This window comes from Balaenoptera musculus, chromosome 8 (assembly GCF_009873245.2).
Source record: "Balaenoptera musculus isolate JJ_BM4_2016_0621 chromosome 8, mBalMus1.pri.v3, whole genome shotgun sequence".
Lineage (NCBI taxonomy): Eukaryota > Metazoa > Chordata > Mammalia > Artiodactyla > Balaenopteridae > Balaenoptera > Balaenoptera musculus.
The window spans coordinates 64,813,808-64,840,147 of NC_045792.1; the positions used below are offsets into that span (position 1 = coordinate 64,813,808).

Here is a 26,340-nt window from a genome sequence, read left to right on the forward strand (position 1 = left end):
GAAAGGCTTTTGTTTGTTTTAGCTTTATATTTTGAAGTCATTACAGATTCACAGGAAAGTACACAGAAATACACAAGGAGGTCCCATGCACCCTTCATCCAGCCTCTCCCAACATTAGCATCTTACACAACCGTAGTACTATATCAAAACGACGACACTGACGTTGCCACAATGGAAAAGCTTCTCCAGGTCTCTCCAGTAATGTAGGCACTCATTTGGGTGTGTGCATGTAGTTCTGTGCAATTTTGTCATGTGTAGCCTTGTGTAACCACCACCACAGTCAAGATGCTGTGCCATCGCTGCAATACCTCCCAGAGCTTTGGGTCTGAAAGCTCCCCATCCTTGATGAAGAACACTGCACCCACCCCACTGCTCCTCTTGCCCCCCATCCAGGGAATGACCATCATCCTCTGAGTCACCCTGGCTTGAGGCTGAATCATCGTTCACCAGCCCTCTTTTGGCCCATCTGACCACAGCCTGTTAGTCAAGAGACCCAATAGATGCTTCCTTTATGGCATCTCTCAGCCTCATGCCTCGGCCTCAACCCCACATCCACCACTGCTCCAGAGCCCTTGATTTCTTGCCTGTACTGCTGCAACTGCCATCTCATCCAGTTCCCTTCATCGGGACGCCCCTTTCCCCCAACAGTAATAAAAACCGCAGCCAAAGCTCTTCATTGCCCAGCCCTGACCGCATCACTCCTCTTACCAAAAACTTTCACGGTTGTCGCCATTTACAAAATAAAGTCCAAACCGTTTAAATTCAAATACGAAATCCTCTATATCTGGCTCACTTTCCTTACCTAAATTTCTCAAAATCAGTCTCAGTTTTCCCCTTCTTTCCCACATGAATGAACGACAAAACGGCCTCCTTCGGGCCATGATAAAGTTCTCACCATGGGGCAGAAATGAAAGGCTTCAAGATTTCCTTTTTCCTGATGCTTCGTTCTTTCTTTTGCGATGTGAGGAGGTGCAGTGGGATGGCGCCTGGGGAGGCCTGTTGCTTGGGGGATATGCCATCACCCTCGGAAGGATGGCTCTTCCATCCCCGGCCTCCTTACAGTGGAAGAGGTGGGGGGCCAGCCGGCCCGGGTAGAGCAAGGTAGGGTACCCGGGCAGCCCAGTCAAGCTGTTGTGGTGTTAGCCACTGGGGAATGGGAGCTTTCTCCACTCCTTGGACCCAAGCAAGGTGATGGGAGGTAGCTGCTCGAGGTCTCCCTCACAATAGACCATCACCTTTAAAACTACACTGCCTATTTGCTGCCACCCTTAGGTGCCTCTTCCTTCCTTCACGTCCATGGAACAATGAGAGTTAAATGATTCATAAGCACTGCCCTTCAGAAAGCTCTAAAATCCCCTTCACAGCATCGCTTCTACACTCGCTTCTACATGATAATAAAATGAAAAAGAAAATTTGCTTATTAAGATGAAAAATATTTCAGTTATCTGAAACATTTCAGCTTTAATTGATAACAAAACACAAATTGCTCATCTGAACTTGTCATTACAGCAACGGATTCACTGGGAAATTTACTACCTGACATCAGACAAAACGTTAAAGATAACACAAGCCCAGTGACTCTGTGATCCTGTGACCCAGCGGTCTATTTTTTAAAGTCATGCATTATCCATAGCACATTCATATTAATGGTCCTATCAAGAGCACTGGTTCTTTTTTTTTTTAATTAATTAATTTATTTTATTTATTTATTTTTGGCTGCGGTGGGTCTTCGTTGCTGCTCGCAGGCTTTCTCTAGTTGTGGCGAGTGGGGGCTGCTCTTCATTGTGGTGCGCGGGCTTCTCATTGCGGTGGCTTCTCTTGTTGCAGAGCATGGGCTCTAGGCATGTGGGCTTCAGTAGTTGTGGCTCGCGGGCTCTAGAGCGCAGGCTCTGTAGTTGTGGCACACGGGCTTAGTTGCTCCGCGGCATGTGGGATCTTCCCGGACCAGGGCTCGAACCCGTGTCCCCTGCATTGGCAGGCGGATTCTTAACCACTGCGCCACCAGGGAAGCCCAAGAGCACTGGTTCTTAAACTGTCTCAATACATGGTCTCTAAGCTTGGAGAATATTATGCGGATGGTATATGTGGGAGGAATCAGAAGCCATGGAATATGCACCAAGGGAAAGAGGTAGCTGGTAGTAGTTGGAGAAGACGAGATGTGATGTGAGGGCTTCAACAGGGGCTTGCTGGCCACCTGGGGCTTTGCGCGGGCCAGATGGAACGAGGAACAGGGCGTCCAGAAAAGAGGCTAGACTTTCAACAGCTCTGTTGCTGTCGTTGCATAGTACGTCTTCTACCATCCCCACCATCAACACCACTACGGCCACCACCACCGGCACCATCAACACCTCCACCATCATCACCACCAACACCAATGGACAAGCTCCCAGGCAAAGGCCAAGGCATGCAGCAAAATGAAATGATGCTTCACAGAAAAGAGTCACTGGAAATGTTCACTGTGTACGTGGAGGGGGTGGAGGTCACGGCTATCTATCTTATCATACTGCACTAGGATGCTGGGGGAGAGAGTTGACAGCCAGTGAGGGAAAGCCTGGGGACCAGGCCCCTCTGGAGTGTGGAGAGGGTGCAACTGTAGAGTGAACCTTCCAGAGCGATGACCATCATGAATCTCTCCTCTCTGAGGCAACATCCCAAGAGAAGGGAGAGCCGTGGAGAGCCTCAGGAAAACGAGAACCCCGAACAGAGGCTGGCCCCTCCGCTCAGATGTCCGCACGGGGCAGGGAGCCGGGCACTCACCGTTACTGCTGTTGTCGTCCACCAGGATGATCTCCTTGAGCAGGTGCGGAGGTGTGCGCTCCATGGCTGAGCGGATGGAGCGCAGCAGCACGGAGAGTGCTTCGTTGACGAAGATGAACACGACGCTCACCTCTGGGAGGCTGCTGGGGAAAGAGAGGTTGCGGCACCTGGAAAGCAGAGCAGCCGGGCGCTTAGATCTGTCACTGACTTGGCTGGGGTCACCCCGGGGTGCCGGCCCGCCCATGTCTTGGCTCCAGCTTTGCTGGAGGACTCGGGAGTCCAGATCCTTCCCAGGGTCTTTTTCTTGATATACTTAAGATAAGCCCTAAGTGTACAGCAGACAGGCCCTCAACCACTAAAACCGGTTTGCCCCACTACAGAGTCTGAATTTGTCAGTGACTCCCCCAACTGAACAGTTGTACCGTTAGCGCAGGGCCCGGAACCCGGCAGGCAGTCACTGAGTGTTTACTGGAAGAATGACTCCATATTTCTAAATCCAGTAGGATGGGAAATGCAACCAAAAGAAAGTCTTAGTTTTTCCAAAATGGCAGCCAGCGCCTAAGTGAGGCCAGACCTTAGATGACCTGTCTCAGGAGAAAAATATGTCTCCTTCCAGAGACTCCTACTGCCAGAATCCACTCTGCCTCATTCCAGAAGTCACACTGCCTGGGGCCTCTCCCACCTCTCACTTATCTCAGGGATTCAGCCTCCAGAAAAGGTTGAAGCCAGAGTCAGAGGCTCAACACACTAGAGGACGGGAAGGACAATTCCAACCTCATTTCACAGATGCAGACACTGAGGCTTGGATAGGCTAGGTCCCCGCCATGTGTCAGCTGTCAAGATGGAATCTCAGCTCTGGTCTTCTTACATCTACGCCAGGGTGCTTCCTTCAGGGAGAAGTGGTCAGGGGAGAAACTGCCTCTAACTGTCCATTTCCTCCCTAGCTCCACTGAAACCCTAAAGCCATCTGGAGGTCTCTTATCCAAAGGACAGGAGGCAAAATCATAAAAGTCTGCGTGCCATTCTCCATGGGAAGAGGAACAGGCAACCCTAAAATCAGATCCCATCAAGAGGCCAGACCATAAGAAGTGCCATAGTCCCCAAGGGCATGTCAATTCCTTCCGCTGCAAGCATTGCCTTTATGGGTAGGAAATCATTGCTGGTGCCCTTCTCTGGCTGAAACTAAATACTGTTCCAGAAGGCACTGAGCTCCCATCTTCAGGATACGTGAATGAAAGGAGAGAGCGGCAATTGTAGCCCTGTCCCAGGTCCTGGGCTCAGAAAAGAGGCTGCCTGCTCCCAGGGAGAGGTTTGACCAGGCCACTGATGGTTCCAGGGGTTCAAGGCTGGTGACCATGTTGCATTGCTCCAAAGTGGGAGGTGCAGCCAGGTGAGAACATGCAATAATGAGCATAAGAGCGCAGGGCTTCTGCTCGTCAGTAATTAAAGTGCTGCAGGATAGGGATGGGCCCGCTCTTCCTTAATGAGGAAGGCTGCAGGATAACCAGCACTGAGCAATTTTAGAGAAAGCACAGTGGGGCCCCAGCCTGCTTAAGAGCAGGAGATTAATAAACTAAAATCACTGTCTCTATGGTTACCAGAAATTTACAGAAACTTCTCCCATTCTATTTCCAGCTCTCCTTTTCTCTCACCAAAGATAGGTGGGGGAAGTGAAAGAATCAAGCCTTTATCCAAATCTGCTTCATACTTAGAATTTGAGTAAAGCCATCAGGTTAACAGATTGGTGTAGAATTCATTCATTGTTGTATTTAATGGAATAGATATTTACTGAGTTTCTTCCATGGGATAGGTACTGCATTGAGGGTACAGCAGGACGTGGACAAAGTGCCTTTCCTCATGGAGCTTATGCTTTGATGAGGCAAGCAGGCGAACATGGAAGCAAACAAATGATACAACTTTATATAAGTGCTGAGATGAAAAGTAATGCGGTGTCAGCGGATAGCGTGGTGCCCTGGCAGCTGTTCTAGAAGGAGTGGTTAGGGAAGGGCTCTGTGAGGGGAGAGGTCTGATCAGAAACTCACATGGCACGCCACAGTGAGCTGTGCAAAGGCCCAGTGGGGCGAAGGGAACACAGTGCTGTGACTAGAGAGGAGGTGATGGAGGGAACCAGCTCATGGAACTGCAGCAAAGGGCAGAAGGAGATGAGGAGGTGGAGGGAGGGACTTAAATGAAGGAGAAAGACTGGAATGACTCCTTAAGCTCAACAGACCCTTTCCAAAAACTTTTTTGTTGTTGTGAATAGTACTGTTATAACAGAAATTAAAAGGTTGCTGGTTAACAGTCAAATAATTCTCCTGGCTAGCGCTTATTTATGGTTATCAAGACCAGCAGCTGGCCTTTCCTTAAGCATGGAGACTGACAGAAGTATTAACATACAACCTACTTGCTAACTGCAGTTTAAAAATAATCCTTTATATGGTCAGACTACTAGCACATGATCTTTATTTTTCTTTTATGAAAGTATAATGAACAGCTCCTAATAAGGTCAATATATCAGTACACTGTCAGTTCACTGTCCGCCCCACCAACTCCACCAGCATGAAGACTGGGACCCTACGTCTGTCCCCACTTCTCCAGGGGTTTCCTCTGAGTTCTCAGAGCCTCACTATCTGAAGCTTCAGGTGGTTCTCAAGTCTTTTCCAGAGTTAGGGGTTAACTGCCTTCTCCTCCTCTCTTCCCTTCTTAATTCTCAGCCTAACCACTCCACTTCCGCCTTCCAAGGAGACCAAGTTGAATGTCTCCCAGTAACGGCCACGGCCGTCCTGATGGCTTGAGCAGCTGCTGTGTCTAGGATCTGCCTCCTGATGATCTTTCTGCAAGCAGAGTGGAAATGTTACATCTGCTTTACAAGCTAAACTCTGCTGATCACTATGTTCGCATGAAAGACTCTTCCGAACAAGGTCGTTACTTAACAGCCCTTTTGAACAGAACACCTAGGAGAGTGCATCACGTTTGTGTGTGTTTATTGCCCGTCTCCCTCTACTATAATGACCCTCCCTGAGAGCAGGGACTTTATTTTGCTACTGTGCTAGCTCCCAACCTTAAGCCAGGGTGTGGCATATAGTAGGTTTTTGGAATTGAACAAAACTAACAGGTTTATTTAGTTTATCCATGCATACTTCGGAGATACTGCGGGTTCGGTTCCAGACCACTGAAATAAGGCAAATGTTGCAATACAGTGAGTCACATAAATGTTTTGGTTTCCCAGTGCATTTAAAATTATGTTTCTACTACACTGTAGTGTATTAAGTGTACAATAGCATTATGGTCCAAAAAAACCCAATGTACATGCCTTAATTAAAAATATTTTATTGCTAAAAAATGCTAACCATCATATGACAACACAAACCTTCAATGTGTAGAAAATGCAGTATCTGCGAAGTGCAGTAAAGTGAAATACAGTAAGATAAGATATGCCTGCATAAGGCCTAAATTTCACATGCGTGCCATTGATCTCAGCACGCTGCTTTCATACAAGCCTCCTCCCTCTGAAGGAGAGTCAGGTCCTCTCCCACCAGCAGGCCCCTCCTCTTCCACCCTCCCTCCCCTGGATATGTGGCCCCAATTGCTCACTTTCAGTCTCCAGCAGGCTCTCAGTTCCTTTGCACTGTAATTAAGTGATCCCTCCAGGCCAAACGTCCTGACCTCCTTAAATCCTTCCTTCTTCCCCTTCTCCCCTGGGAGCTGCTCAGGGCCCTCCCAGGAACAGCCACAGTGCTTTTTCTCCATACCTCATGGCATCTAACCTAAACCTGGGTCTGCGTGAGCAGGCAGGTGAAGGGTAGGCAGGTTAAGAAAGACGAGGTGGGGTAGTTTATAGGGAGAGAACACTGCAGGGGAGGGGTCACCCAGATGCTGACCCAGCTGTGCCCCGACTTGCTGTGTAATCCTGGGCAAGCCACTTCCCTGCTCTCCATATCTTGTCACAGATTAAGGGAGGTAGAAGCAATGATCAGAGGTGTCTTCTCTGTACAGTTCAGGATCTTCTATCTCACATGTGGTGAATGGAAGATGTCTCACTAAAGAAACAGTTTGCAAACTTCCCTCCTAGCCAGTGCCTGGTCGTCACCAAATGCCACAAGACGCATACATCCCCTTACCACTGCTGTGACTAGGCACGGTGACCAACTCATCCTGGTCTGCCCTCTCCCAGTTTCAACACTGAGAGTCCCAAGCACACTGGGATGGGTTGGTCATCCTATGACTAGACCACAGCTTCCTGATGGTAGGGGCAGATCTTGCTCATGACTGCACGCCCTCTGCCAGGCACTGTTCCTGGCCATCAGCAGGCATTCAGCCTGCATCTCTTGAATAAACTGATAGCATCCTTTTCAAAGTTCCCAACACACACACATTCACACAGTATGATTGCTACCTTTGTTTCAATATCAAAGCAGAACTTACATGGCTGAGAGGAGAGGCCAAAAGAGGGAAGAAGAACAGCACGTCAGGTGAGATGTCTGCATACCTGCCGGTCACACTCACCATCATCACTGCCGGATACTGAACTCAGGACAGAAGCCTGCCTGCAGTGGGGCAGCCCAAGGCCTTCCAAAGAAACACATGTCCAAGAGGGTTGTTCCAGACCCGAGCCCAGCAATTCTGTTCCAGAGTCCGGCCACTTCACCCACAAACCAGCACCAGCCTCTGCCCGAGGGCTGTGCCTCTCATATTCACACACTGAGATGTTCTCCCCCAGCACCTGCATCCTCCTGGGTCTGGCCAGCACAGCCTTTGCTCCCAGAGCCTGCCGTCCCCACCTGCTCTGGTGTCTGCCCCTGTCCTCCCCTTCTCCGCTCGCCTCTCCAGAGAAGGGCCAGGGGACGTGAGAATCAGAGGAGCCACCAGGTGTAACTGGCCCTTCCCTATTTATGCTCCTTGAGAAAACCTGACTGTACCAGACCGGTCCCTTACACATTTTGAGAAGACGTACACTCTCTTGTAAAATTAACCATAAAAGTTCCCTTTTTATTTTATTCTTGTTCAAAGTTGAGCCATTTTCCACTAGAGATAAAAACAAGGCATTTCTGAGAGGGGAGTACTATGGCTGTCTAATAAGCCGGGACTGATGGTCATGACAAAGTCAACTACATCCATCTCTGCACACAGAGGTGGTGTGGGTATGGAAGCGGCTATGTAGGGAGCCTCCCAGCAGAGCTCCCTGACATGGTTTGGAGCTGTTGATGAGGCAAGTTTATATCAAAAGCCTTAGCGCTGCCACTACCTGCGAGAGGCAGGGAAGCAGTGGCAGACTAAGGAAGGCCGAGCCAGGCGCCCTGCCACTGGGTACCGCCCAGGGCAGTAGCCAGACACCCCCATATTGGACCGATGGATTCTCCCCTCCCTGTGAGTTCAGCAAATCTACGAGCTCCCGGTCCATCAGAGCATGACTCATGGAGGCTGCTTGACCTCTTCCGGAGCGCAGATCAAAGTAGAATGTGAGCTGTGGTCTGCGGCCAATGTGTACAGGGAACCAGGTGCAACTATGCCTGGATTCTGGGAGTGGAGGAGGGACTGACCTGGACCAAACAGAGAGAAGATGACACTCCCAGGTACCCACTCCCCTGAGTGCCTGAAGCCCCTCTTTCTTCGCAGGTTTCTCCTAGAGAGGCTCTACCCTGTACCCATGGTCAGCACACAAGGGTTCAGCTGCACCATTAACCACCTAGAGCATAAACCCTGGGATCAGCAGTGCTTTCTTGTCCCTTACGGCTATCTGTGTCCTCACTCCGGCCTCCACCCCTCTACCTGTACCCACAGGACTTGCTTGATCCCCCTCTGGCCTCACTTGGGTACACTTCTGGCTTCTTCCAGAACTTTCCAGATTAGATAGGCTCCCAGCCTGCCAGCGACCCGTCTGTTGGGCTTAATGAGAGCCGAGGATGAGGGCAATATGGGGGTTCTCACTGGGCATGAGTGCAGTCAAGACTTCCACTCCCTGTGCCTGGCATCTCTATCACCACAACCTCTGGAGCTCAGAGACTGCACGGTATACCTACCCCTACTGCCCAGGGACTCCTCACAGAATATCTGGAAGTAACAATAGTACTAATTTCCGTTTACTGAGTGCTTATGATTTGCCATAAACCATGTTAAGAGATATACGGATGTTTTTAGTCTTTTTTGCCCCCTCTGAACTTTATTCCTTCCTACAGTCTTATATAGTAAACATTTTATCCCCATTTTACAGATGAGGGAAATAGGGCTGAGGCAGTAAGTTATCTTCCAGGGCTTACACCTGGGCTCATTTGCCTCCAAAGCCAGTACTCATAGTTCCTGTTAAACTAGGGTCTGTACCTTCTTTCCACACCCACCCAGAGATTCATCTGTCCAGACACTGGTGTTGTTGTGATAACCCAAAGACCTGGTGGAGGGAGGGGCAAAATGGAAGTCACTCCAGGTCAACTCTGATGAAAGATGGGGCAGATGTAGTGTGTCTAGTAGGATGATGTGGACTAATATGATAAAATACTACTGGGCACGTGAAGCCTAAAATTGTCTTCCTGTCCCATTGCTTCCATTGAGATAAACCCTCCCTATATATACTCCTTGTATGAAGCTGTCTGTGTCCTCTGCCAGGTGGCCTCACCATTCTGCCCACAACTCATGGGACCAGAGACTGCTTCCTGAGCCCCAAGTAGCTATCGACGGGCTGGCGGTCAGTGTACAGAGCAGTCTAGCCCAGGAGCTCTTATAGCCGGATCTCATAATATTGAAGAAGGACCAGCAACCCTATCAAGCCCTTTCTCATGGGGAGGTTGAACATGAGGTACCCTAAGAAGACGGAAGCAGAAATGATGGGGGAGGAAACAGAACACTGTCACTGAGTGAGCTGCAGATGTGGACAGTCACTGTTAGAGACACGCCACTCTAAGAGATGAACAGAAAGGATGCAGACTCGAGCCTGTCCAGGATGTCCTGAGCCATGCTGCCCTCCTCCAGAGCCTGGATACGTGGCTTCTGCTGGTGTGATTATGTGACTGTGCAGACACTGGCCTGCAAAGAATCCCAGCCATCTGTGGTCATCTGAGTGAGTTCAGTGCCTTCCTCCATGAGAGCACACCTACCCCAGCAAAGAAAGACCCACTGCACTTCCTGGATTGGGATCGGATCCCCCTGTTAGACTCTCATAGCCTCCTTCCTTTTTCTTATATGCTATGGCAACGTGTTTTTACGTGGTTATTTAACAGACGTCAGTGTCTCCACTCGACTATAAGCTGCAAGAGGTCAAGACCATATCTGCTTTGCTCACCAGGTCCCCCTTGTGCCTCACACAGTGTCCAGCACAGAGTACAAACTCAGAAAGCACCGGGTATCTGGATGAACGAACAAATGAATAAATGCTCGAACAGCAGACAGTAGAATGAATGCAGGCCCGGGAAAGCTTTGTGGGTGGGAATCCCACCGCGGCCTGACAGAATGGGAATCATGGAGTTGAACACATACTCCCTGCCTGACCACAGCAATAAGCCCAGATCATCCAATAAGCCAGAGGGTGTGCATGGAGCTAGTGGGGCTACCTAGTGTAGTCAGGGGCTTCGGGGGCCTGGCAGGAGGCCACGTCTGGCTCAGATGTGGAGGAGACAATGGACACCTGAGAACAGGAGTTTTAACAGTCTGCAAGGCAAAAGAAATGGGCCACAGCCTGATCCTGGAAGAGCATCTGACACCAGAATCACTACAGGTAAACTTCTAAGTAGATGTGATCATCAAAATGTCCAGCTTTCATCCAGAGGCAGAAGTTCTACAAACATCCTTTCAGGGGACTCTGTTGATTTAGTGAAAGGATCTGCTATGTCAAATGTAGATTGTAAGTGGAACAAGAGGGAAATGAATCAATTAAAATGTAAACAGCCAACGGGAAGCAGGTTGACCATTTGTTCCTAAAACATCTTATTAGAAATCCAGGGAAAATGGGGTCCCTGGGACCACATGGACAGCCCCCCAGGGAATAAAAGTCAGCTGGCTCTGGTGGAAAAATCACACAAGGGACCGAGCATCTCCTTGTGGGAAGTTTGTGGGTGAGCGGGCCAGGCCAGTGGCAAGGAGAGCTGAGGAACGTGGGGTAGGGGAAGGCAGGCCCGACAGGTAGGAAAAAGGAGGACGGGGCATCTCTGCTCTCCAGCAGAGCCTTGCTCCGGCCTCTGATGCCCAGAACTCTGGAGCTGGGGAGAAATCACTCTGTCCTACACTGCCTACCTGGCCTTCCTCCCTTAGTGCCAGGGTGGAAGGCCTGTCCCGTGTGGCTCCTTGGCTACTTTGTGGTCCTTCTGGTACTTAAAGTCATGACCATGTCCCCCAGGCCATCTCTTTTACAAATCAGAGACCCAGATAAAAAGTAGCAAAAAGTTAAATAGCAGTTACTATGATGTCAGGCAATGTTCTAAGAGCTCTATGTATATTACACATTCAATCTTTGTATTACCATCTCTAATTTACAGATAGGAAAACCAAGACACAGAGAGGCTAGGTAACTTGCTGGAGGTCAACCAGCTTTGTAAGTGACAGACCTGGCCTTGGATCCCAGGGAATTGGGTTCTACATATCACTCTGTAATCTAGCAAAAACTTCAGCTGTTTGTCAGGTTACTCAGTTTTTCTCCTGAGTCGTTCTCCTCTAAACATATGCCACTTTCTCTATATCCCATAAAATCCAATTCTGCAGTTGTGATCTGAGTAAAACAAAACTATTGCCTCCCCATTTTAAGACGTTAATACAGCTCAAGATTACATCAGCTTTAAGAACAACTATGTGATACTATTGGCCCATAATGTGTTTCATTAACTAGGATCCAGAAGCATTTTCCCAGATTGCTCCAGTTAAGAAGTATTTCTCCCTGTGTTTGTGTAGTCAGCATTTTTGATGCAACAGCAGAACCATTACCCAGGGTGCTGATTTTACCCCCTTTGTCCTGAGGCTGCCTTCATGGAAGTCTCATCTTTCAAAGACTTCTGGGTCATCTCCACAGAGCCAAAATCCCAAACTAGAAAAGCTCCCCTAGGCAGGGCGGGGCAAGGGGCCTGAGTAGTGTCCTGGAGACACAGACCCAGGTGAAAATACTGGCTCTGCTACATACCACTGCTGGGAGCTTGACCAAGTTTCTTAACCTTGCAAATATTCAGTATTCTCCTATATAAAATGGAAATAATAATAACTACCCCAGAGAGACGAGAGGATAAAGTTAAAGGACAACATAGACATTAAGCAGTTTGCACAGTGCCTGCCACATAAGTGAGCAAGTGGTGGCTCTTGGTGTAAATCCTTAGCCCCAGCGTAGCAACCCCCAGATGATTCAGCAATCATGTCCCAGCTCCTCACCTGAAACCACCCCCCTTCCCTGCCAGGACCAGATATGTAACTTGTGGGGCTCAGTGCAAAAGGAAAATATGGTGGCCCCTGTTGAAAAATTATTAAGAATTTTACCACAGCAACAGCAGATCATTAAACCAAGTGCAGAGCCCTTCTAGCCTTCTCAGGATCCTGTGCAAAAGGGGCCACTGTATAGTGTCCTGATACTAATACTGCCGCTGTAAACAAGTTCTGCAAACTTGGCGACTTCAAATGACACAAATTTGTTATCGTCTGGTTCTGGAGGCCAGAAGTCTGACAAAGGTCTCACTGGGCTAAAATCAAAGTATCAGCAGAACTGCATTCCTTTCTGTAGGTTCTAGGTGATAATCTGTGAGATACTGTTCTTGCCTTTTCCAGTATCTAAAGGCTGCCCACATTCATGGCTCTTTTCCATCTTCAAAGCCAGCAATGGCTGGTTGAGTCCTTCTCACATAGCCATCTCTCTGGCTTATTCTTCCACTTTCAAGTGCCCTGTGATTACATTGGGTCCAACCAGATAATTCAGGATGATCTTCTTATTTTACTCAGCTGATTAGCAACCTTAATTCCACCTGCAACCTTAATTCTCCTTTGCCATGTAACATACCATATTCACAGGTTCCAGAGATTAGGACGTGGACACCCTTGGGAGGCCATTATCCTGCCTACCATACACACTCATGAAGCCAGCACTGTTGACACCCAAAGTTCAGAGATCTCAGATGCCTGTCTAGAGGCTGCACCATGAAGACCCCATGGCCCTCCGATCCATACACACAAACCTGGTGACCATCCTCATAGTGGTGGCAGCAAATACCCACAGCCACCTTAGATGGACCCTAACCTGCTCCTAGGAGGACCCAGAGCCCTGGCTCCAGGCTGCATTCTTTCTCTTCTATAATCTCATCCTGCTTCTTTCCACTTGGATGTTCACACAGGGTCTCTCCAGCTCAGGACCCAGGGCTCCTTTGTGGGTGGGTATGTGTGGACCTGCCCCAGTTGCTCCCACCTGGGGCTGCAGAAAATAATCCAATCCCCTTTACCAGCCCCTTGTGCCTCAGCCCCAGGCCTTAACCCACCCATCAACCCAAGAGCCAGTCCATCCTCACTCCTGGGAGGGATGTGGACCTCAGGGGATGCTGGCGAGAAAGGCAACATCATTACTGATGGCTCAGGGGCCTCTGAGGATCTGTCAGCAAGAGGCAGGAAGCAATACCTGCTGGAGGCTCTGCCCTGAGCTACCTTAGAGGTAGGCCATAGAGTTGCCATGGCAATGTGACAGCCCTGAAGCCGGAGCCCACGAGCCCCTCCTTTTCCTACCCATATCCAATGCCCACTAGATTAGGGGCTCATCCCTTATATCCCCTGGCCCCTGTATGGAAATAATACCCACTGCTTGCAGGAAAGAATGAGGCAGGCACCGGCTACAGTGGAGCTGGTGAGTACCAATATGCTAACTACCCCACCTACCATCACTGGGGTGGGAGGCCCACCCTTACCTTCCTGTCCTGATCTGGCAAGCTTGCTTTAGCCCTCCACGATCCTCCTTCCCCACAATCACAACCCATTTTCTCAGTGACTTCCCTAAAGATGTCGCCTCCATCCTCCCTCTCCATCCCACAGGCAAAGGACATCCTTGATCTCTTTCTCACACCATAATTTTTCAAAAAGTTGATGTTTAATTTATATGCAGTGAAATGCACAGATCTTAAGTGTGTAGTTCGATGCATTTTGACAAATATATATACCTAGGTAGTCCACACCCCAATCAAGACTTGTCTTTCCCTTCTTCTCTTTTTGCCTCTGGGAGGTTATTTTGGAGGCTACAGATAGGAAGGAGCAGGTGGGACACTGGGAGGCAGGAGGAGGGACATAGAGAAAGCCATGGGGATGTTTGGAGCTTGTATCTGGGGACATGAGGGATGGAGTAAAGTCCAGCCAGACTGAGATGCAGACTTTCTCCCCTTCGATCCTGAGGCCCCGGTGTCTTTCACCCCAGGAAGCAAGAAGGCAAACCCCTGTCCAGATGTGGCAAAGGCTTCACGTGGGGTGAGGTCTAGGAGGCTCACCAGAAGAGGCAACCACTGTCCTGTCTCCCCTGGGTCTTCCCACCTGGATGGCCAAGGGGCCTGCTCTGTTCTTATTACAATAATGCAGGAAGAATGAATGGCACTTTGACTTCCCCGAAAGCCAAGTGTCCTGGTGCCCGGAGGAAATACGTCCTCTCTCTGCATGGATCAAAGACCCCAGATAAGGCTAATGAAACTGGGGCATTTCCAGTTCCCATGTCCTTCTGAGGCAGGAGATAGATGAGCCTCAGGCTGAGCCGCTGGAGCTTGTTCCCTGTGGACAGATACTCCAAAATAGCCAGAGCCAGAGAGGAGCTGAGCCCTGCCCAGATAAAAGATAGAGACCACATATTTCTCATTCTTGAGGTCAAGGAGACCTTCCCGACTACACATGCGCAGAAAAGATCCTTGAAGGTCAAAAAGGGAGTGATGTCAACCTATCCATAGGCTTCTTCGCTAGAATCCATCTTGGCTAAGAGATGGGTGCGTGCACATGGGACGACCCTCACATAAACCAAATAAGGACTCAGAACCAGGCAAAGCAAGATCACTGCCAAAGGAAACCCAGAAGAAATGCCCCATATAAGTGATTCAAACTACCACGAGGGTGCTACTCTCTCTCTGAGTCCACCCGTGTGTGCCTATTCACACGTACTCTTTTTTCCTCCTAATAAACACTTTACTTGTTTCACTACTTTCCGTCTCTTTGTAGAAGTTTATTTCTACAAAGCTGATGGGCCAGAGCTTTGTCACTGGCCACTGGTCCCTGGTGGTCTAATGGCTAGGATTCAGCGCTCTCACTGCCGCAGCCAAACTTCAGCCTCTGGCTGGAGAACCGAAATCCTGCTTCAAGCCAAGGCCACCTGAGATGACTTCCATTTCCAGGGGAGGATGGCCAAAACTGGTAAAGGGAGGCTCCTTGCAGACGTCAACCTCCAGGTGCTGCTTCCCTGAGCAGAGGCCCCAGGAGGACCAGGCTTCTGTGGGTGTCACCTGCAGTCCCTGACTTACTAGAAACCTGCATGGATGACTCCTTCCCAAGGAGGCAGGGGATCCTCTGCAAGTTTTCTGGTCACTTGCCTTCTGATACCATCACCTTCCACTCTGGATCCCACTACAGTGTAAGCTCCTTGAGGTTTCCCTGTCTGACGCTTTACTGGGTACCTGGCACACACTTGGTGCTCAATAAATATTTATTGGATGAATAAACTAATGAAGCCTACCTAGCAACCAGTTGGATGGATTTTTTTCCTTCTAGTTACCTTCTGTCCTGTGTATAAGGCACTGAGCACACTTTGGCCCTCTCTCAGCCAGATGACAAGGTGGTCAGATTACCAAGAAAGGAGACAAAATAAGGGCCCAGCCAGAGGTGATGGAAGGGAGGGTGGGGCAGAATTTGGGACACCCACTTTCTGGCCCAGGAATGAAGCCAAGGAGCATAGCATCAGGGTTAGAACTTGGCAAAGTCAAGAATACAGAGAGCAGAGTGCAGAATCCAAGGATGCCTCCAGGGGCAGAAATCCCCAAGGGCAAGCAGGAGGTAAAAGGAGGAAAGGCACAGGAGCTGGGACTGAAGCAAGGTACACCTGGTGTGATTCTTCTAGAGACCGTCCTCAGCATGGGGCTTCCTCTCCAGATGCTCCCTGTACCCCTACCCACCTTGCTCTAAATGCCAACATTTGCCATAGCTGAGGTTTCACTCTATGCCCTGGTAACAGGTTTGAGGTTCACTAAAACAATTTTTCCACTTCCTGAACCAGATAGGCCAATCAGCTCCATGCTATACATTGTTAAAGCAGGCCCCATCCCCATGAGAATGACACAAATGGACACCTCAAGGCAGTGAAACACAGTGACGGTTACAAGTGCAAATTCTATTGCCAGACGGCCTGAGTTCAAATCCCAGTTCTGCCACTAGTGACCTTGGGCAGATTACATAATCTCTCTGCGCCTCAGGTTCCTCTTCTGTAAAATGGAGACTAATAATAATACTATGAAATAGTAAGAAATACATATATTGATCTCTGCCCCCAGTTCCTGACAATATTTATCATTAGTCTTAGACTAATAATAATACTGTGAAATAGTAAGAAATATATATATTGATCTCTGCCTCCAGTTCCTGACAATATTTATTTAGTCTTTGACCCATAGCCCCTAAATCCTTTGTAATTTACTGAGTGAAAGGAGTGTCTGACACAGAGGTCCCAAATCCTTTGGAATTTCCTGGGTGATGGGAGTATCTCTTTTTTTCTCAAAACAGATAACTTTTTATTGAATTATAGTTGATTTACAATGTTGTGTTAGTTTCAGGTGTACAGTAAAGTGATTTAATTATACATATATGTATATATCTATTCTTTTTCAGATTCTTTTCCATTATAGGTTATTATAAAATATTGAATATAGTTCCCTGTGCTATACAGTAGGCCCTTGTTGTTTATCTATTTTATATATAGTAGTGTGTATCTGTTAATCCTAAACTCCTAATTTATCCCTCCCCCCTCTTTCCCCTTTGGTAACCATACATTTGTTTTCTATGTCTGTGAATCTATTTCTGTTTTATAAATAACTTCATTTGTATTTTTTTTTTAGATTTCACATATAAGTGATATCATATGATATCTGTCTTTCTCTGACTTATTTCACTTAGTATGATAATCTCTAGGTCCATCCATGTTGCTGCAAATGGCATTACTTCATTCATATATATATGTGTGTGTAGATATATATATAGACACACCACATCTTTTTATCCATTCATCTGTCGATGGACGTTTAGATTGCTTCCATTACTTGACTACCATAAATAGTGCTGCTATGAACATCAGGATGCATGTATCTTTTTGAATTAGAGTTTTCATCTTTTCCAGATGTATGCCCAGGGGTGGGATTGCTGGGTCATATGGTAGTTCTATTTTTAGTTTTTTAAGGAACCTCCATACTGTTCTCCATAGTGGTTGCACCAATTTACATCCCCACCAGTAGTGTAGGAGGGTTCCCTTTTCTCCACACCCTCTCCAGCATTCATTATTTATAGACTTTTTGATGATGGCCATTCTGACTGGTGTGAGGTGATACCTCATTTTAGTTTTGATTTGCATTTCTCTAATAATTAACTATGTTGAGCATCTGTCCTGTGCCTGTTGGCCATCTGTATGTCTTCTTCACAGAAATGTCTATTAGGTCTTCTGCCCAGGTAGGAGTATCTTTTGATCTAATGAGGAAAATTCTTGGCAGGCTCCTGAATGAGTGTTGGTCACCAGAAAGACCAAGCCATGATTAGAAGTTTGGGACTTTCAGTCCTACCCCCCATTCTCTGGAGAGAGGGGAGAGGTTGGAAAATGAGTTAATAATCAATCATGCCTACGTAATAATGCCTCCATAAAAATCCCTAAAATACGGAATTCAGAGAGCATCCAGGTTGGTGAGCACATCCACATATTGGGAGGGTGATGTACCCCCAACTCCACAGGGACAGAAGCTCCTGAGCTCAGGGCCCTTCCAGATCTCACCCTATGTCTCTCTTCATGTGGCTCTCTTCCCATGGAGCCCGTCACAGGGTAAAAGTCACATACCTTGCAACAGTTAACAGGGCCCTTCTCTGCAATTCTTAACCTGGGCTGTGCATGGGAATCACCTGAGAACTCTAAACAACATGGGCACTGAGTTCCACCTCTGGAAACTCTTGCACAATTGGTCTAGGGTAGAGCCTGGTATCAGGATTATTTTAAAGCTCCCAGAGGAGTTGAATGTGTGGCCAAGTTTGAGAACTACCAACCCCCCACCCCGACTTGATCTGCTTCCTGTTGCCCCTCTGATCTCATCTCCAACTACTGCCTTCTAGCCTGCTCTGTTCCAGCCACAAGGACCTCCTTCCTTTTCTTCAAACATGCCAGGCACATGTTGACCTCAGGAACTTTGCACATGCTGGTCCCTCTGCCCAGAAAGTTTTTCCCCTGAGTATCCACATGGCTCACTTCCTCATCTCCTCTAGGTCTTTGCTCAAATGTCACCTTCTTAGTGAGGCCTTCTCTGACCATCTCATTAAAAATTCAACCCCTCTTCCTATTCCAGGCTGTTCCGATCTCCCTCTTCCACCTTACATTTCCCCCACAGTACTTACTACTATCTAACCTGCTACATAGGTGACTTTGCTTTGTTTATTATCTGTCCTCACCTAACTAGAATAGAACACAAACTCCCTGAGGGTAAGGATTCCTGTCTGTTTTGTTCACTGCTCTATCTCTGGGTCTAGACTATTCTGTCACATAATAAGTGCTCAATAAATATCCTTTAAATGAACATATACTCTTCTCTCCCCTTGTAGATCCTCAGCTGCTCTTTCATCCCTAGAGCCCAGCCAAGTTCTCCTGGGCCAAGAAAAACCACACCCAACTAAATGGCATACATCAGGTACTCAATAAATGTCTATGAAACTGAACTGAACTCTCCTTCCCAAAGAATATAGCCCCCAAGCCCAGCAGCAAGATCTTTTCTGAAAACTCCAGATATAAGCTCACTGTGGTTTGCAGCTTTAAGAAAATTTTAAAAATAAGGGGAAAGTGGGGAAAAGAAGGCGTTGGTGGGGAGCTCACAAAAGTTAATGAGATTTTCTCAGCTATGGTACATGCCCACATTTTTAATAATTAGGAGTAATAAAAATTCTAACTGAACCTTAAAGGAACATCTTCTGTAATGAAGAGAGAAGTCAAGACAGACTTCTCTGTTGGGTGTAATGACTTGTTAGCCTCAGAAGATGGATGTACTTTAAAAAACTAATTTACGGAAAAAAAATAGTTGTTCATAAAAATGCAACTGATTGGGTTAAAATGACTTATTAACAGGAATGCCAGATGATTCTCGTTCCCTTAAGGATTAAACTAGGTTGTTAATCCTCCAAATTTCTAATGGGAGAAAGCCTTCCCCCTGCTTAGCAGATGGAGAAACTGAGGCTGGGGGAGTAGGGAGAGAGTGACTTGCCTGATGCAGGCCAAGGGGGCAGACCCTGACTGAAGCCGGGAAGAGACCCAGGAGTCCAGACACCAAGTCCTAGCTCTGTCCCCAGCACTGTGGTGACCCCACCTCCCCACTTGCAGGTCAACAAGGGCCCGGCCACTAACTCTGCTCACCCACTGGGTCTGAGGTCAGGCAGGGGCCGGTCGAGGGGTAGGCGGTCACTGAGGTAGGCATTGTAGCCGTAGTACTGGAACTGCTTCAGCGCCACACGCCGGCCTTCGGGGCTGAGCTCCTGGCCCCAGTGTGCAAACAGAGAGGAGTCTGTGAAGGGCTCAGCCTCTGCCTCCTCAGGTTTGGCGGGGGCCTCTGGAGAAAGAAAGGATAAGGAGACAGTGGGTCAGAGTGCACCCCTGCATATGCCATGACAACCCCTTTCCCTTCCTCACCATTGCCTTGGGTAAAACAACCTTAGCCCCAACTTTGGGGGTGGGGGAAGGGAGACTAGAATCTTCATGCTTCCGCAAACTCATTTATCCATCCATACATCCATTCACCCACCCAACAACCACTAGCGCAACGGATATAGAAATATACCCAACAGGGTCTGCTGGGAAGCCAATGGGTGTGATCCTGATGCCCCATGGCTTTTCAGTTAGAACCTTCTCCTTTCCCAGTCTGCCTTCTCATCAGAGATGCCGGTCCCAGCCCGCGAATGGGACTTCTGCTTCTCTTTCCCCAGATCGCACCCCCATTCCCTGCCAGCTCTGAACCTGTCCCACACCCAGGTCCCCGAGCTGGGCATCTGCTCCCCTGCCCAGTTCTTGCCAGTCCACCTCTGTCTCCACTGTCTGGTCCTGCTGTGAGTTTCCTGGTCCCACCGTATGACATTCACCTGGCTGCAAGGACCCTCGGCCAGACTGCCTCCTGCTGCTTCAGGCTCTGCCCACCAGGATAGGGAATCGTTGGCACAGGGGACAGCCATACCACCCCCAAACCTCCACGCACTCTGGGCACTGCTCAATGGACCCCTGGTAGACTTTGTGGGGGGCAGTGCTCACGCCAGGTCAAGAAGAGCTCATCGTTTTCCTGGAAGCTTCCAAAAAAAATGGAAGAGGCATTATTACCTATAAGAGCAGAGGCTTGGATTCAAATAAATCCCTGCTCCACCGTTCACTGGCTACATGACCACAAGCAAACACTCAACCTCTCGACGCCTTGATTTCCCCACCTGTAATGTGGGAATAATAATACCCACCCACCACCCCCAAGATCTGTGAGGATTACCTACAATCATGTATATAAAACACTTGTCTCAGAATAAGTGCAAAACAAATGGTAATCAGGGTTGCTATAACAAGAGGAGCCTGGAGGGTCATTTAAGTCCTTCTTTTATGGCGATAATGGGTAGGTCTTGCCAGGACATAGGCTGACAGGTCAAAACTATGGAATTCGTTCCCAGGGACAGGTAGTCAGGCCCACCATTCAAGGTCAGCAATCAGAAAAACTGGACAGAGATGCCAAGGTCACTGGACGGCGCCTTCCATGCTCATAAACATGATGTAAGAGACAGAGTCAGGAGCCTGGACTGAGACAGGGACCAGGAGGAAGCAGAAGGGGGGTTAGGAACAGGAGAGGCAGGCTTGGGACACTTGCCAAAGTCCCCTCAGCTGTCTGTATGGAGCCAGTAGGTGCATGCACACCTATGCCAGGTAACTTAAAGGTACAGGCTGAGACAGGCCAGGGGCTATAGGGTTCCATGGTCTTCAAGGTTGGAGAGCTCAGAGCTGCAGACCACAGCTCTTACCACCACTTCCTCCTGACGGACTCTTGGAAGAGCCAGTCTGGGAAGGGGAGGAGGCCTAGGAGTAAGAGGGGGACCCTTCCAGCACCTAGGAAGGGGTGTTGCAGGGGGAGGAAGCCCCCATCACTGGAGGTGCACAGAGGGTGTCATGCACAGAAGGGAGCTGTTGTAGCTCCCTGCAAATTAGAGAGCCGGAGATTCTGAAAGCAGAGCGAGCATGCCGATGCCAGAGACCTTAGTCGGAGAGATGCCAAAACGTGTGTAAATGGAGCTGGGACTCACAGGCGCTGGGTGAACATGTGTATGCACCTCTCCTCTTCGGGGGCCATGTCCTTGGGACATACCCCACACTGGAGATCCGTGTAACTCCTGGGATAACTATCACAGCTAGCACTTGCTGAGTGTTTACCATGAGTCAGGCTCTGCCATAAGCATTTTTCACATATCGACTCAACTCACCCTACCAGGTGGGAAGTGCTACTGTCTCCATTTTACAGATAATGAAGGTGAGGCACAGAGAGGATGGGAAACTTGCCCCGGTTCACTCAGAAGGAAGTGCAGTAGCTGAGGTGCAATCTCAGGATGTCTGTCCCCCCGAGGCAGTAGTCCTAACCACTAAGCTACAATGCCTCTACAGAGCAAAGGGCTGGATAGAGGTGAATTCCAAAGACAAACATGACCTTTCATCTCAGTTACCAATTTTTCTTAAAGATACAGAAGGAAACTCAGATATGTTAAACATATTAGGACATATTAAAGAGTAAAATGCAAACTACATGTGCATTTCTATGACAAAGCCAGAGCTTTCAGGACCGTGGTGCTGCTCAAAGCTCCAATCCAGAACTCAGGCTGCCTTTGGCCCCCCAACTAGGTACACTTAAAGGGAAACACGGGGCTCGCCTGATCTTGAAGGTCCTTGTTATCTCTCAAAAGATGGATCACTCACTCATTTGGAATGGGGGGTAGTAAAAATCTAAATCAGTGAATCAACTGAATCATATAATATTTAACAGAAATGGAGTTTTACTGCTCTCACATACCTAAATGGATATCACCAAGTAAAATGAGATCAGTTAATGAAAAAATTGTAATTCACAATTAGGCCAGTGTTTCATAAAAATGGATTATAAACATATTAAAGTCCTGGGTTCCACCACATGCTCCTGTCTTTTTACTCAGTGTGCGTACAAATGACAACAAACTTGAAAGCAGTGGGTCCTGAATAATGAGTCAGGGGCGTGACAATGGGAAGAGGTATATTTGTTGAATTTCTGCCTGAGCCAAGCACGGTGCTAGCTGATGTCCTTACCCAAGGTTATCGCTGTCATGCTCATGGGTGTGGACTCCATGAGAACAGGATGACCTCTGTCTTGTTCCCTGCTATATCTTTGGCTCCCAGCACAGTACGTGGCTCTTACAAGGGGCTCAGTGCATCATTTTAAAACAAATCAGTTAATAAGTACCCCATAGTGGTTAGTTATTAGACATGAGGAAACCAAAGATGAAGATGTTAAATGCCTAATCTGAGGTCACCCAGCTTGTCAAGGGCATTGAAGCTTTCCTCTGCATCATGAGTGGCAAACTATGGTCTGAGGACCAAATCTGGCCCACCATCTGTTATGTAAATAAAGCTTTATTGGAACACATCACATTAATTTGCTTACATATTAGCTATAGCTGCTTTAGAGCTACAAAGGCAGAGTGGGTATGACAGAGACAATATGGCTTGCAAAGTGGAAAATATGTACTTTCTGGCCCTTTAAGAAAAAGCATACTGACCCCCTGCTCTACACCTTACATTTGACATCTCTTAGGTAAGGAGGCTTTGCCTCTGCTAATCCATTCATTTTGTTTCCTTAAGAGCACTGGCTGGGGCTTCCCTGGTGGCGCAGTGGTTGAGAATCTGCCTGCTAATGCAGGGGACGCGGGTTCGAGCCCTGGTCTGGGAAGATCCCACATGCTGCGGAGCAACTCGGCCCGTGAGCCACAATTACTGAGCCTGCGCGTCTGGAGCCTGTGCTCCGCAACAAGAGAGGCCGCGACAGTGAGAGGCCCGTGCACCGCGATGAAGAGTGGCCCCTGCTTGCCACAACTAGAGAAAGCCCTCGCACAGAAACGAAGACCCAACACAGCCAAAAATAAATAAATAAATAAAAGATTATTTAAAAAAAAAAAAAAAAGTCAAATTTGTTAAAAAAAAAAAAAAAAAAAAAAAGAGCACTGGCTGTAGAGACAGAATCCATACTCCAGCTCGACCATTTACCAGTTCAGTCTAGCTTATCTGCACTTTAGTTCCTCATCTGGAAAGTGGAATGGATACTAAAAGTACCTTCTTCATAGGCTATTGGAGTGTATTCAATGAGATGGTCCGTTTAAGGAGCTTAGCACAGTGCCTGGCACATAATAAATGTTAGCTCAGTGAGCATCAGAGGCTAAGGACCCACACAGCCTCACAGCCCACCGGGGTGGCTCTTCCACTGACACTTCTTGAGTTCAGATCACAAAGAGGAATGGCCTTGCCCTGAGGTCCCAGCTCTGGAAGATGCTGCCGCTGTGCAGCCCCCAGATGAAGGGTCTCCATGTCTACAGAGAGTGGCCTCCCCTTAACCAGTCCTAGACCCAACTCCCCTCACTCTCCACTAAGAAAGCAGACCTACAAGGAGGACCATGTCTGACGCAGTTGGAGCGGTAAAGAGGCCCCAGCGAAGAGCCTCAGCTGGGTCCTCCGCAGGGGGCCAGGGGTGTCTGGACACATCTGGTGAGGGGCTAGACCCACGGATGTCTCTCACCCAGGGATGAGACCCGGCCCCCCCAGGAGGAGATGCAGGCTGTGGCCCCTGCTGGGGTTCAGACCTACTCAGCCATGCCTGACAAACTGAGGGGGTGACCAGAGAGACGTGTCTATGCCGGGGGCTGAGGGCCCCCAAGGGAAGAGGTCATTCATGGCACAGTGAACTCAGTCTGGTGGCCGAGCCAGAGTGTTTGGAGGGTCCTTAGTACAGCACAGGGGCTGTGGTCCCAGCCCATTCTTCACCCGGCCCTGGTGCTTGTCTGTGTCCTACGGAGAAGATGCTGAGAGGGAACACTGAAGGGCCATTTCACCAGACGGCCACACACGGGGCTCAAGCAGCGCCTGTGTAACGCCCAGGCAGGGGAGCTATTCCTCTGCCTTCCCTGACTCACCACGAACAACCACGTGGTGTGAGCAGGAAGGGAGCCCCAGTGGGGCCTGAGGAAACCCATCGGCTGGGGAGACACTGCCATGCTATGCCCCTCTCTGCTCGGGACCTCCCATGGCCAACTGTCTCCCTCAGCCTCTGGACAGATGGCTCTACAGAGCAGAAACTGGAGAACAAGAACCAGAGCTGTCAGGGTCCCAGCAGGCCTGGGACGGCCAGTGGATGGGGAAGGAAGAACAACAGTGCAGACTGTAAGTTTGAAAGGCCCCGGATTGGCCATATGATTTGGAAATAGTTTATGAACCTACAAGCACGTATGCCAAAGTGCCACCTACTAACCATCCCCAAAGGTACTGTCCAAAGTGGCAAAGTGCCACTCAAAAATGATTTGAGGTCCACTGAGGAGGGGACTACAGACTAACCTTGGGTGTTTGCTGCAAAACCTTTGCCCCTGGAGCTGATCCCCTCATACACTGTACCCCAATTCCATTGCACTGGCCCTGCCAGGTGGTGAGGCCAGGCCATCGTAGTGGCCCTGTGATATAGGTTCTATCATTCACATCATAGATGAGAGGAAACTGCAGGTCAGAGATGTAAAAGAACTTGACGCTGAAACCATACTCCTGATGGTGGCCCTGCCTCCACATCGTGGGCTAGATACACGGTCTGGCTTGAGGACTGGAGAAACTTCAGGTCCCGGGACGCTGCTGAGTTGGTCTGCAATGGTTCACAGCAGTTGTTAAACCACTGAGATACCTTCACAGCGCTGGCAAACAGCTGCTTCCCAGAGTCCCTCCGGGCGGCCCTCTAACCCCAGCTGCTCTGGCCCTTTTCTCGGAATGATCCAGATCTTTCCACCAGCCAGCAACTGAAAGGTGTATGACCGGCCCGCCCAGGAGCCCCGGGATCCTGCTCCACGCTGTGACCAGCATTCATGCACATTGGTTAGCGTCTGTGCCTGGCTGGTTAAGTACAATTTGACTATTACTTGCTCAAGCCCTTCCTCCGGAGGCCCCTGTGAGAAAGAATTATGGGTTTCTGGAGACCTTTCACTCAGCTCATCCGTTCCCCATGTTAGTGCCTGGGCGCCACTGTGCATGACCTGTTTTCCAGAAAGTTCTGCCAGTGATCACAGAGGGCATCCAGGAAATGCCACAATATGGTCTCAGAGATATGCCCACAGTGCTTGACATGCAGCCCACTAATGAGAGCAGAGAATTACAGATTCAGGTCCTGACAGCTTCCATGCTAATTCACGGAGACAGGAGGGAAGTGGGGCAGGAAAGCAGCTTGCGAAGCTTTGAGCAATTAATGCACCCAAGGCCGCAGGGCTGAGCACTGAGCCCAGGCTCACCAGGCAGGCACGATGAGCACGTCTGGAGACCCAGCCAAGCCTGTGAGGCTCCTGAAGCCGCTGTGCTGAAAGCAGGAGGAGTACCTGCGTGAGGGCAGCTGTTTCAGGGAGCAGCCCGAACGAGGGCTCGCCCAGCTGCTTTTGCTCCAGAGTCTGGGCGGTGCTGAGACTGCACAATGGAGTGGAAAGAAAATGGGTTTGGGAGTGAAACCGACATTGTGATGTTGCCCAGTCCCACCCATTTCTGACCACCCGTCCCCTCTAGGACCACGTTCCTGGAGATCCCCATCTTTTGAAGCTGAGCCATTTTGTCAGCTCCTGTCATGCACTTCAGTGGAAACTCTGAGGTGCTGGTGGCTTTTATTTGGAGGAGCTGCAGGAGAGGCTGTAGCCCAGATCCCTCCCAAAGCAAAAACCCAGCACCTGGCTCTGCCCTTGGATTTTAGGATGAATCCTAAAATAGCAACAGAAGGGGTTCCATTGCATGATTGTTGCTGGAGGTCAAAGTGATTTGGGGCTGGACAGCAGGACTGGCCAAGCTCTACCGAGGGGACAGACAGAGCCACCTAGGACGTGGCCCACACGGCTGAGGACCCTTAGCCCGCTGCCCACGCTGGACTGTGTGCTCATTGGAAGTGGCAGCTCTGCTTCTGGTCCCTCTGTATGGGCACCTTTAGGACTATTACCCCAGGAAAGCAGTGGAGCCCTCTTGTTTCTTATGGTTTTTCTCGGTTTCCTATATGCCCCTCTTTCAGGCAGAGCTAAGAAGGCTTTGAGGGTGGCTGGGGAGGGGGCCTCGCTCTGCCCTGCAGCCAGCGCTGCAGTCCGTGCTATTTTGGTTTCTGAAGCTTTGGTGTTTGGTGGTGAGAT

General features: G+C 49.0%; 1 protein-coding gene across 2 annotated transcripts in view; it reads right to left on the reverse strand.

Moving 5' to 3' along the window:
• Nucleotides 1–26,340, reverse strand: part of GALNT18 (polypeptide N-acetylgalactosaminyltransferase 18) — a 336,984-nt gene that overhangs the window by 152,695 nt on the left and 157,949 nt on the right. The window contains exons 2-3 of one of the 2 annotated variants that reach the window (XM_036860711.1): nucleotides 19,310–19,502; nucleotides 2,758–2,924 (exon numbers count right to left, since the gene is read on the reverse strand). The exons of the other annotated variant lie outside the window; for it this stretch is intronic. Of the exons in view, the coding sequence (XP_036716606.1) occupies nucleotides 2,758–2,924; nucleotides 19,310–19,502 (360 nt within the window). The remainder of the gene's footprint in view (nucleotides 1–2,757; nucleotides 2,925–19,309; nucleotides 19,503–26,340) is intronic. 2 annotated transcript variants of the gene reach the window in all.